At 40.7% G+C, this 13,098-nt stretch overlaps 1 protein-coding gene across 4 annotated transcripts in view; it reads right to left on the bottom strand.

Moving 5' to 3' along the window:
• LOC122556778 (F-box/WD repeat-containing protein 11) overlaps positions 1 to 13,098 on the bottom strand; it is a 177,509-nt gene that overhangs the window by 36,460 nt on the left and 127,951 nt on the right. For all 4 annotated transcript variants that reach the window (XM_043703932.2, XM_043703930.2, XM_087995466.1 and 1 more), the window contains 2 exons: positions 11,812 to 11,998; positions 9,918 to 10,008 (listed from right to left, as the gene is read on the bottom strand). In XM_043703932.2, the coding sequence (XP_043559867.1) occupies positions 9,918 to 10,008; positions 11,812 to 11,998 (278 nt within the window). The remainder of the gene's footprint in view (positions 1 to 9,917; positions 10,009 to 11,811; positions 11,999 to 13,098) is intronic.

The following is a 13,098-nucleotide window of genomic DNA, read 5'->3' as shown; positions in this document are numbered from 1 at the left end:
CACATACCGTGCAGAGTACAAAACACACTCATTCTCAAGAGATACATAATTAGCACATGATTACTGTTTGACAGAGGGATAATCTTCGCAGTTGCTACTTCCATTGTTAGTGAACCTAAAATCAAATTTCTGGACAGTAGACAGACCAACCATAAACCAGATAGTCCAGTGAAATCAGACAAATGACTACCCTTCCCCTCCCATTTATTCAACAAGTCCTTCGAGTCACAGAATCAATCGATCTTGTGGCCACTACTTTGGTGCCATACTACAGACAGCAGTATGTGATTGACTATTCTCCACTGGAAAATGAGCTTGGCACAGCCAAGATATTTTACAGTCTTACTGAAACAAAGCAAGATCTTCAAGGTGAGTTTGAATTAAGGACTGGTTCTTGGGCCAGTCAAATCATTTGCGATTTGGAATTGCAAGGAGAACAGCACGATCTAAAATGTACTGGGGATGGTAAATCAGTGAATGGAACTCAGTTCTCTGGGGTCCATGATATAAAATTGACTGCTCCAAGTAGCCATGGGTAGGCCATCACAAAGTCCCAGACTTAATTTCTGATCTAGATTCCAACGCCAGGACAGGAGCTCATATACAATGATTCAGTCTCATTTTAGAGTGCAGAAATGGGGAGAAAACGAGCAAAAAGCAAAACCAGCCAGGACTTTGTCATACTCCAGTCTATGACACTGAACAAGCTGATGGTCAAACTGATCAAGAATTGTAGTGATCAAATAGCTGATTCACAGTCACTGTCCATGTCTAGTTAGGAAGATACCTGAGGGTTGCTGCCTTCAAGCTTTGGCAAAGTCCAAATTTTCATATCAATGGGGGTGATCATTGGAAGAGTGTGAAAAACATTACTACAGACAAAAGAACAAAGAAAGAGAGAATGCAAACTGTAAATGTGAGGTGCATTAAAGGGACTGAGACCAGGGACAGCTCTTATCAAGGTGGAGGCGTTGCAAGCTCCTGACACATTTTACATTGTTCTGGCTGTAATCAACATGATGGTAATTCTGTGACAATGTAGTTTGCTTCTAGATTAACCCATGTTTAATTGGCATACATCAGTCAGGAATCTAAACATTTTATAATAAGCAATAATGTTGTTATTACGTATGATGCAATAACCTTCACTACAGATTAAAAAGGTGTGTGAAGTAGTCATGTGTTAAAAATGGTTGCGTGCTATAATTTGGTCAAAAATCATTTTGTTTACCAATTGCATACTCAAAGTGATGTACTGCAGATGTGAAACAAAGGCCATAGATAACATTGCAACTTTGAAGGGGTGCCCCATCCTGGCGATTTCTCAGGAAAAAAATTAGGAATTTGGGAAGCAGAATCAGTCAAGAACTTCCAATTGATGGCTCTTGAGATATCAGAAGAGTGAGCTATCAAATGTGATTGATGTAAAAGCCTTTGTAAATAAACAAAGAACAGTCAGATTATTAATCAAGAAAACTTTGTAAAATCATTAAACCTATCAGCTAATAACTCAATATACGTACAATCATGTTTTACAGGCTGCATTTACCTGCAAAGCTGTCAGGCACAGCACATCTAATGTAAGCCACCTCATTAAAGTGAGACAACTGCCCAACACACACACACACACAAAGGTATGAAAAAGACACTATGTAAACAATGAGGAAAAGGGCTTCAATTTCAACACTAATGCCACCCTCCCTGAACTCTTATCAACACCTTGTGACAGGTCAATGCAAAATACAATACTGTGGTTGCTGACGACCTGAAAGAAAAACAGTGGCGGAGAAACTCAGCAACTCTGGCATCTATGGAAAGTGAAACAGGTAACATTTTGAAGTCCTCTTTCAGATTCATTTTATTTTGTATGCTGTTACTAGAATAAATTGACTGAGAAAAACCTGCATCAGAACAAGAGCAAGTGGTCTAAGCGACCTTTAGCTCATCCCCACGTCATGAGCTGATATAACTATACCAGCAACCTTTTCTGAAAAATATCATAGTCCAAGCTGTCGGTTTGCTAGCTGTTCAGAGATTCAGACTGACAGTCTCTGACTGAGCCCCAGAGGCAGTTAAGAGTCTACATTTCACTTGAGTGTGGGGAAATCAATTTTACTATATTCAGCATGTTATTGATTGTGCTGTGCAGTAAAACGAAAAAAAAACAAAAACTTGCGTAAGTATCTGGTTTAGCAAATAGGTTTTTGTATCCCCATTTTCCTCATGCACCCAAAGCAGGCTGTTCCAAATACCACTGACTGTTCTTTGACCCCCCCCCCAATACACCTATTTTAAAAGAACTTGACAATAATAGCTTATTGAATGAATAACTTAGTTCCTGAACATAGGAGCTGATTTATCAGCAAACAGGGAGACGCAGGTGCACATTTCAATCTCATGACTGGATGTAATTCTATTTAGCCATCATTTGGTCTCAAGCATTGTAGGAAATTGCATAAAGTTTTGCGCAACCAAAAAAATCTCTCTGCACTGTAAATTAACAGTAATGGGAAGAAAGCCCGCATTTCACAAAGGAGGAGAGGCATTTTTTTCGTCAAGCTGAATTTAGATTGGCAAAGGAGAGAACACAGATGTTACAACAAAGAAATAACATTAGTTTAGGTTAAACGAATCAATCCTGGGTGGGCAGGATTGAAAGGGATGGATCAAAACCACTAAAACCTCAGACATCTTTCAAGATTCAGTTTTTTTTTTGCAACAAGTTTATTGCATACCCAAGGACTCAAAAGGTACAAAACATGCCTTGCAATATAGGCCCTGAACTCTTCCATTATTTAATCGTTCAGGAAGAGGAAACAAATACCTTTATTATCCTATCGTGCATAAACTATCCACAAACACTCACCATAAATACAAAGATTATAGACGTTTACCAATAATTTCATGTATTTAACAAAACCTTCAGCTCAATAAACTGGTGGTAAAAGCAGTTGTTACACTTCGCAGGACAGGAACTGTACATGAACAAGGTGCAAGAGTACAGCATTCATCCGCCCAGGACTGCTCCGCTATTCAATAAGTTCCTGGTTGATCTGACTGTAATCTCAATCTTACCTAAACTGGATCATCTTTCACTCCCTTGCTTGACAAGTTTCTATCCTCCTCTGCCTTGAAAATACTCAAAGGCTCTGCTTTCACCACTGTTTCAGGAAGAGAGCTTCAAAGACTTATGACCCTCAGAGGAAACAGATATGCTTCATCCCTGTTTTAAAAGGGCAATTCCTGATTTTTAAACAGTGACCTCCAGTTCTAAACTTTCCCAAAAGAGGAAACATCTTCTCCACATCTACCTCATCAAGACCCTTCAGGATCTTATCTTTCAATCAAATCACATCTCACTCTTTGAAATTCCAGCAAGTTTACCTAGCCTGCCTAACTTTCCCTTAATTCACAATTCCAGGTATTAGTAAACATTTAAGTAGGAAAACTAGTGACCACTTTTACAGACTCAAGTCAGATGTACAGCACGTGAAACATCTGAACATCAGCACATCTGAAACAGACCCTTCCAGTCTAACTTGTTTATACCAACCAGATATCCTAAATCAATCTAGTCTCATTTGCCAGCATGTGTTTCATATCCCTCGAAACCACCCCCCCCCCCCCCCCCCCATTCATATACCCATCTGGGTGCCTTCTAAATATTGTAATTGTATCAGCCTCCACCATTTCCTCTGGCGGCTCACTCCATACATGCACCACCCTGTGGGAAAAGGTTCCCCCTTAAATCCCTTTTAAATCGTTCCCCTCTCATTCTAATCCTATGGCCTCTAGTTTTGGACTCCCCCATCCCAAGGAAAAGACCTTGTCTATTTATTCTATCCATGTCCTCATGATTTCATAAACCTCTAAGTTCACCCCTTAGCCTCCGACACTCCAGGGAAAACAGCCCCAGCCTATTCAGCCTCTCCCTATAGCTCAATCCCTCCAACCCTGGCAACATTTTTGTAAATTTAGGGTGTAGGTTTGCTCGATGAGCTGTAGGTTTGATATCCAGATCTTTCATTACCTGGCTAGGCGACCTCCAAGTGAAGCGAAGCTGTAGTCTCCTGCTTTCTATTTACAGGTTTGTCCTGGATGGGGTTCCTGGGGTTTGTGGTGATGTCATTTCCTGTTCGTTTTCTGAGGGGTTGATAGATGGTATCTAGATCTGTGTGTTTGTTTATGGCATTGTGGTTGGAGTGCCAGGCCTCTAGGAATTCTCTGGCATGTCTTTGCTCAGCCTGTCCCAGGATAGATGTTTTGTCCCAGTCAAAATGGTGGTTTTTTTCATCTGTGTGTAAGGCTACGAGGGAGAGACGGTCGTGTCTTTTTGTGGCTAGCTGGTGTTCGTGTATCCTGGTGGCTAACTTTCTTCCCGTTTGTCCTACGTAGTGTTTGTGGCAGTCCTTGCATGGAATTTTGTAGATGACGTTGGTTTTGTCCATGGGTTGTACTGGGTCTTTTAAGTTTGTTAGTCTTTGTTTGAATGTGTTGGTGGGTTTGTGTGCTACTAGGATTCCAATGGGTCTTAGTAGTCTGGCTGTCATTTCTGAAACTTCTTTGATGTATGGTAAGGTGGTTAGGGTTTCTGGCTGTGTTTCGTCTGCTTGTTGTGGTTTGTTCTTGAGGAATCTGCGGACTGCATTTTTTGAGTATCCGTTCTTCTTGAATACGTTGTATAGGTGGTTCTCCTCTGTTTTCCAAAGTTCATCTGTGCTGCAGTGTGTGGTGGCTCGTTGGAATAGTGTTCTGATGCAGCTTTGTTTGTGTGTGTTGGGATGGTTGCTGGTGTAGTTAAGTATTTGGTCAGTGTTTGTTGGTTTTCATTACCTAGCCAGGTAATGAAAGATCTGGATATCAAACCTACAGCTCAGTGAGCAAACCTACACCCTAAACCTCAACCTGAGCTATAAACCTTCACAAACCTTGCAAAAATCTTTGTAAATCTTTTCTGAACCCTTTCAAGTTTCACAACATCCTTCCTATAACAAGGAGACCAGAATTAAATGCAGTATTCTAAAAGTAGCTTAACCAATATCCTGTAAAGCTAAAACATGACCTGCCAACTCCTATACTCAATGCACTGACCAATAAAAGCAAGGGTACAAAATGTCTTCCTCACTATCCTATCTACCTGCAACTCCACTGTCAAGGAACTATAAACCTGCATTCCAAGGTCTTTGTTCGGCAACACTCCTCAAGACCTTACCATTAAATACATTAGTCCTGCCCTAATTTGCCCTACCAAAATGTAGCACCTCACATTTATCTAAATTAAACCCCATTTGTCACTCCTTGGCCCACTGGCCCATCTGATCAAAATCCTGTTGTACTCGAGGTAACCTTTTTCACTGTCTACACCTTTTTTTTTATTATGTGCAAACCTACTAACCTTATCTCCTATATTCACATCCAAATCATTTGTAGGAGATAAAAATCAGTGGACCCAGCACCAATCCTTGCAGCACACCACTGGTCTCAAGCCTCCAGTCCAAAAAGCTACCCTTTACGACCACCTTCTCTCTTTTACATGGAGATACTGATTCCAAAGTGAAAAGTTTATACGCCTTAGCCTTCTGATAGGGTGCAACACTCAGAAGAAAAACAGACCACAGAGCATCAATACAGATTTGGGTTGAACCAAAGCACTGTGGGATCATGGAGCTGGATACCATTGCGGAGGCAAGAAAAGTAACCAACTAAGATTCAGCACTGTGGACAGATGGGAAAGGGCATAAATTGGTAATGTTTCAAAACAACAATTTGTCATCAATTTCAACCACCTCCGGTGAAGGGTTGCAGTAGTTTGTTTTTTTCTTAAAACATAAGTAATCCGTTCTCTATGACTCACAACTGCATAAAAATAACTTCACATACAATGAGCTACTCAAATGTAGTTACTGTTATAGAGGCAAATGTAAAATACAGCAAAATTCCACAAATAGCAATGAGTTGAATTACTATTTAATATACAGATGTGTGATTGTTGAAGGAAATGATACAAATAATACCATGGGATCGTTAACATGCTGCCTGATAGACAGTACCTCATTAAGTACAGTCCCAAAGCTTGAGCATCAGCCAGCAATTATATAATTGATTCCACAATGGTGGCCAATATACTGGGATAACTCCCATGATCGTCTGTCAATTTGTTTTGCTGATTTGAGTTGAGGGATAAATATTGAGCAGGACGATGGGAAGAATCCCCTTCTTCTATGAATTAGCACCGTGAGATCAATTACATAAACTGAGGAGGCAAGGATCATGTAACTGACAATACTCTGACAATGCAGTGCAACACACCCTCAGTACTAAAGGGTCAGCCTAGATTATGTGCTCAAGGCTATGGAGCTTCAGCAGAGATGACACCACTAATGCTTATTCAATCCGGCAAATACAGCATTGCCAGGCAGACAGACCACAATGCCTTCAAAGGTTGTAGATTCCTATACAGCTTCTGTAATGGATAGAAATAGTTTAATTGAAGAATAGATTTTAGTCCCGATAACACCACCCTAGCACACAGAGACACACCCACAGCTGGGCTTCAAAAATGTTTAAAGCAGCTGGAAAAATTGTATAATTTGCCTTTGAAAAGAAAAACATAGCTCTTTACGTAATACATTTTTCTTTTGAATGGATGGAATGTCTGTGCAGCAGCCAAAAAGACCATTGCTAATATTTCTGAACCACATCAAGAGTTTATAGGCTTATTCACATCATAAAAGATGTATTTTTCTTTACAAGGTGCGTCTTTAAGGACAAAATGTGTTCACTTACAGTTATGTGTATGGTGTAGCCAACTCATTATGACAGAACAATAAAGTCTACAACGGATTTCAGACAATGGCTGCGCTTTGAAATTAAAAAAAAATCAAGTCAATGACAAATGAAATGGAGCATTTTACGGGAATGCCTGTTATCAAACTTTTATGAATTGGAACCATCTCATGCACTGCTTGAAATCTCACCATTTAGTTTGCAATGAAGAATTTATGAAGATGACATTCAGCATTGATAGCACAAGTCTCTCCTCAGACATGCTAAATTATATTTAACTGAGTTTAGAGTAGATGAATCCCATTCCAGCACTGACAATACTGTCTCTGAACTAGTTCTCCGATACTGATGTTGATAGGTGCCAATGTGGGATCCATATACTGAATGAAGAATTTGGGATACCAGCGCAGGCAGGAAAACACTCAGCAGAGATACCAGGATGTCAGTGTAGGGTTGTGGATCGTGGAAATGGGCTTGAGTGGAGAGTTGCAGACATCAGTGTTGAGGATGAAAGAATGAGTGGAGAGAAGCAAATATCAGTGCTGGGTTCAGATATACTGAGTGAACAGTTGCAGAAATCAGTGATGATGCTGAAATACTGAGTGGAGTGTGGGGAATACCAGTACTGAGGTTGGATATACTTATTGAAGAGTCACAGATCAGTGCTCAATACCTATCATAGAGCATAAAAATGTATAGACTGGAAACAGACTCTTCGGTCCAACATGTCCATGCCGACCAGATATCCTAACCTAATTTAGTCCCATTGGCCAGCACTTGACCCATATCCCTCCAAACCCTTCCTATTTATATACCTACCCAGATGCCTTTGAAATACTGTAATTGTACCAGCCTCCACCACTTCCTCTGGCAGTTCATTCCATACACGCGCCACCCTCTGCGTGTAAACGTTGTCCCTTAGGTTCCTTTTATATCTTTCCCTCTCGCACTAAACCTATGCCCTCTAGTTTTGGACTCCCCCACCCTAGGGAAAAGACTTTGTCTATTTATCCTATCGATGACCCTCATGATTTTATAAACCTCTATAAAAGTCACCCCTCAGCCTCCGACACTTCAGGGGAAATGGTCCCAACCTATTTAATCTCTCCCTATAGCTCAAATCCTCCAAACCTGGCAACACCCTCTTAAATCTTTTCTGAACCCTTTCAAGTTTCACAACATCCTTCCGATAGGAAGGAGACTGGAATTGCACGCTATATTCCAAAAGTGGCCTAACCAACAGCCGCAACATGACCTCCCAACTTCTATGCTCAATGCTCAGACTAATAAAGGAAAGCTTTCCTATCTATCTGGAACTCTACTTTCAAGAAACTATGAACCTGCACTCCAAGGTCTCTTTCCTCAGTGCTGGACAAATATTGAGTGGAGAGTGGTAGATATCAGTGTAGAAGTTGAAGATACCGAGTAGAGAGCTGCAAAAATCAGTGATAGGAGATATCCTTAGTGGACAGTTACAGATGTCAGTGCTGAGGTTAGATATACAAAGTGAAGTGTCACAAATATCAGTAGCCATGTTTAATATACTCAGTTGACAGTCACAGACATCATTACTGGGGTTCGATATTGAGTGGAGTGTAGTGGAAATCAATACTGAGGTTCGATATACTGAGTGGGGAGACCCAGATAGCAGTGCTAGGGAGATTAACTGAGTGCAGATTCTGGATACCAGTGTGGAGGGAATATATAGTGTCTCGGCTTATTAATGGTGAAATGTTATTGGGCGATGAATCTTGAAGAACTGAAACATGGCTACATTGAGAAACTCAATAAGAATAGTTAAACTTGAAGATAATTCTAAACTGTGTGCATTATCAGCAAAAATGGAGCGTGTGTGCAATTAGAGAAGACCTAGGACAAAATGAGCTGGTGGGCTGGTACTGTGGCAAATTAAACTCATACAGACTAAGTATAGATAATAGATTTGAAAGAAAATGGGTGAGGGGAAATGCAAGGGGTACACTTCCTAATGAATACTGCTTGAACAACTTGGGAGAAGCTGAGAGAGATGCAATGGTGATCAGAATTGCATACCAGTGCAGTTCAGTAACTATGTAGCAGCTGTGAAGAACACTGAGGCACACAGCTCGATCAGCAGAGATTCAGTGCAAAGCATGGAGCTGAAGCTGAATAGATGGTCTGATCAATTGGATGGCACATCCAACTACGGTCATGTAGGCACAAGGGAAACTTTGAAAGCTGTACAGTGAAGGATGGCAAGGTTGACCCCTAGTGTTGAAGTTTAAGTTATGAAGTAAAGTTAGTAGAATCTGAACCCAGTTAGAATAATGTGTACAGTTTGGGTGTCCAATTTTAGGAAGAATGTTAAGGCCACAGAAATTCAGCCAGAAATGAAACCTTTGGGAACTCTTGTTGAGAACAGAACTGTAATTGCTTTGCAAAGATTACATTACATTGTGAAAAGATTTCCTTTTCTCACTCTAGGGACATTTTCAGCAGGTTTTTTGCATAAGAAAAATACATAAAAAGGTGCCACATCTTAATGAAAAATATTCTGCTTGGCAAAATGATTATTTTATCACATGGTGAAAGGTGTTGGTGACTTAATGCAACATTAGTTTGAACCAAATCAATCAAGAAGCTTAGTACACTGGAATCCCTGAGCTAAATAATCAACCTTTCAAAAGGAAGCCGCCTTATTTAAAGGAAACCAAAACGTGTATAGAAATGGATCAAGAGCTGGAAAACGAGATTAGGACAGACAGTTCTTTTTCACACAGCACAGAGATAATGAGCTGAATGGCCTCCTGCACCATAAATTTTCTGCTTTCCTATGTGTATAAACACAACATTACAATCACTTGGATGCATTGGTTATCTTAAGACTTTAGTGTCAAACACATTGTAATTCCTGCTGTACTATCGAAACAGCAATGTGCATTAGAAGTGATCAAACAATATTACAACCAAAGGAGTACTGGGGGCAGTGATAGAACAGAAGAGAACAGTGATACCTAAAGTTGCGTTACTAACAAACTAGGCAAATTTGGATTTGTAAAGCACTTCAAAATTTAGCAGCCTGTTGTAAATTAAATTGAAGAACAGAGAACATGACAACGAACTTCATGCGTGATTGGGTGGCTTGGACATACCTCTATATCCTGGATTATCTTTGGATATAACCCTCTGTAAAATGAATTTGGTGGACCATCCGCAGGCCTATTTTTAAACAGATATTGTTCCCTAGGAAGAAAGGGCAGAGACATGAGTAAACAGGGAAAAGACACTTAACGTCAGTCCTTCCACATTTTTTTTTAATTAAAGACTGCCTCATAATATTAGACTCTGTACATTGTTTCGTTGCTAATCACCACCTCAACTTCATTAAGGGACACAGGTATTGCAGTAGGCCAGTGAAGCACTCACACCTTTTCCATAGCTGATCTTTGGCCTAACTCCATATGCCTGCCTTGGCCCATATCCCTTAATACCTTTGTTAATGAACTTTTATCTCAGATTTAAAATTACCAAGTTATGTAGCATTCACTGCTATTTGTTGAAGAGCATTCCAAAACATCTCCCACACTTTTGATTACCGAAGTGCTTCCTAAACCTCTCCTGAATGGTCTGGTCCTAATTCGCAAACTTGCCCCCTAATTCTAGAATCTCCAACCAGTGCAAATAGTTTATCACCTCTGTCTTTTCCTGTTTTCCAATGCTTAATATATTTTCAAACTTAAGATGCATTTCTATATAGTAAAAGGAAAACAGTTAATTTGTTTCTATGGACAGAACAAATACCTTCTCAAATTTGGCAATCGCACATAAGCTGACAATATACAAATCAATTCACTGGCTCATTCATTAAGTTGGATCTATTCCCTTGAATATTTGTGGGAGTGTTACTCTCAGCTGGAAATGATGATAAAACAGGTAGGTCAATTTTCATGCCAGAGTTAATTTGAGGCTCGTAAGGAAACTAAAGAATTGTGGTGAGGATTCACAATTCGTGGAGGTAGGACACAGAGACAGTTAAGTGACAGTGCAGTATTGTTACAACAAAAATTAATTCCAAATTACTTATTTTTTAACAAGCTTGACAATGAGATGTGGACATCATGGCCTAGGCCAGCATTTGTTGCTCATTACTAATTGTCCCGAGAGCAGTAAAGAACAACCTACATCACGGTGGGTTTGGAGTCAAGTGCAGGCCAGGTAAGGATGGCAGATTTCCTTCCGGACACGGCCATGTTTTAATTTCAGAATGTTACTGAATTCAAATCCACGGTGGGATTCAAGCCCATGTCCCCAGAACATGAACCTGGGGCTCTGCATTACTCGACCAGTGATATTACCATGATGCTTTGACCTGACAATGTCATTAGGAAAATTCAAACAAAATGGATAATAAAGCTGAAGGTTGGCTAATGTGGTGCCACTACTTAAGTAAGGTGGCAAGGAAAAGCCAAGGAACTAAAGACAAGTGAGCCTGACATCAGTGGTGGGCAAGCTGCCGGAGGGAATCCTGAGGGAGAGTAATAAAATATGTATTTGAAAATACAAGGGCTGACTGGGGATAGTTAATATGGCTGTGTGTATGGGAAATGATGTCTCACTAACTTTGCACAAACTTTGAATTTAAAAGGGACCTAAGGGGAAACATTTTAAACACAGAAGGTGGAGTGTGGTTGGAATGTGCTGCCAGAGGAAGTGGTGGAGGCTCGTACAATTCTAGCATTTAAAAGGCATCTGGTTGGGTATATAGATAGGAAGGGTTTAGAGGGATATGGGCCAAGTGTTGGCAAATGGGACTAGATTAGGTCAGCATGGAAAAAAATGGACCGAAGGGTCTGTTTCCGAGCTGTACATCTCTATGACTCTAAGTCAACAAAGGAATAATCGGGCTGATGATCACAGGCTCTGTCAAAGAGCTGGGATAGATTTCATACCCAATGTAATGATTGTAGAGTTTCTCTTTATAGCTAGAGAGGCAGCTGGGATTGGTCTATTTTAATTTATGCACTGCATGTGATTAAAGTAACTCACCATCCCCTCCTCTCTGCGAGGCCTCGCCACAGCGGGTCTGTGCGCACCATCCGTTCAATCAGCTTTTTCCACAGCATTCCCTCACCAATAACCCGCTGCCATTCTTTACACACCACCTCAGCAGCACAGAGTGACTTGGCATCCAGGTAGGACAGGATGTTCTCTGCTATGTGATCCAATCCTTGGGCTACGGACATAAAAGAACACACTGATTAATAATCTATCCAACAGACTGCAGTTAGGGCATCACGTAGTAAACCTCTACGTAACTCAAGCTGTGAACTCTTTTAAAGATCATTGCATTTGTCCTTCGTCACCCCATCCCTAGTGGCTTTATGGGTGAATATGATGTGTGACATAACACCAAAGCACAGCAAACCTCCAAAGTTAATACTTGAACTGTGATCTACAATAGAAGCTCTGCCCCAAACATAGCGTAATTATTTATCTACTAAACAATTCAAAGGTTAATCACTTTTCACAGGGATAGCTTCCACACATACCATACATCCCTGCTAACTTATTTTTCCCCACAACACTACTAAAATACTTTGTCTTCAGTTTCCAAATCTGACATTCTCCTCTTTCTAGTTGCTTTTGTTTCAGACAGACCTGTGGCACTGTCCCAGAGGTTAGAACATAGAACATAGAAGAATACAGCGCAGTACAGGCCCTTCGGCCCTCGATGTTGCGCCGATCCAAGCCCACCTAACCTACACTAGCCCACTATCCTCCATATACCTATCCAATGCCCGCTTAAATGCCCATAATGAGGGAGACTCCACCACTGCTACTGGCAGGGCATTCCATGAACTCACGACTCGCTGAGTAAATAACCTACCCCTAACATCTGTCCTATACCTACCCCCCCTTAATTCAAAGCTATGCCCCCTTGTAATAGCTGACTCCATACGTGGAAAAAGATTCTCACTGTCGACCCTATCTAAACCCCTAATCATCTTGTACACCTCTATCAAGTCACCCCTAAACCTTCTTTTCTCCAATGAAAACAACCCCAAGTGCCTCAGCCTTTCCTCATACGATCTTTCTACCATACCAGGCAACATCCTGGTAAACCTCCTCTGCACCCGTTCCAGTGCCTCCACATCCTTCCTATAGTATGGCGACCAAAACTGCACACAATACTCCAGATGCGGCTGCACCAGAGTCTTATACAACAGAGTCTTAGGTTTTGTATATTTCATCAGTTGTCAAATTCTCATTCACATCAGTTCTCCTTTTAAATCAAGTTTGTATTTGAATGAATGTTCTCCCCCTGCAAGGTAT

The sequence above is a fragment of the Chiloscyllium plagiosum genome, unplaced genomic scaffold (genome assembly GCF_037043375.1).
Source record: "Chiloscyllium plagiosum isolate Xiang-an unplaced genomic scaffold, Cpla_swu_hap1 HiC_scaffold_16, whole genome shotgun sequence".
In the NCBI taxonomy this organism is placed as follows: domain Eukaryota; kingdom Metazoa; phylum Chordata; class Chondrichthyes; order Orectolobiformes; family Hemiscylliidae; genus Chiloscyllium; species Chiloscyllium plagiosum.
This window is presented reverse-complemented; position numbering and strand designations above follow the sequence as displayed.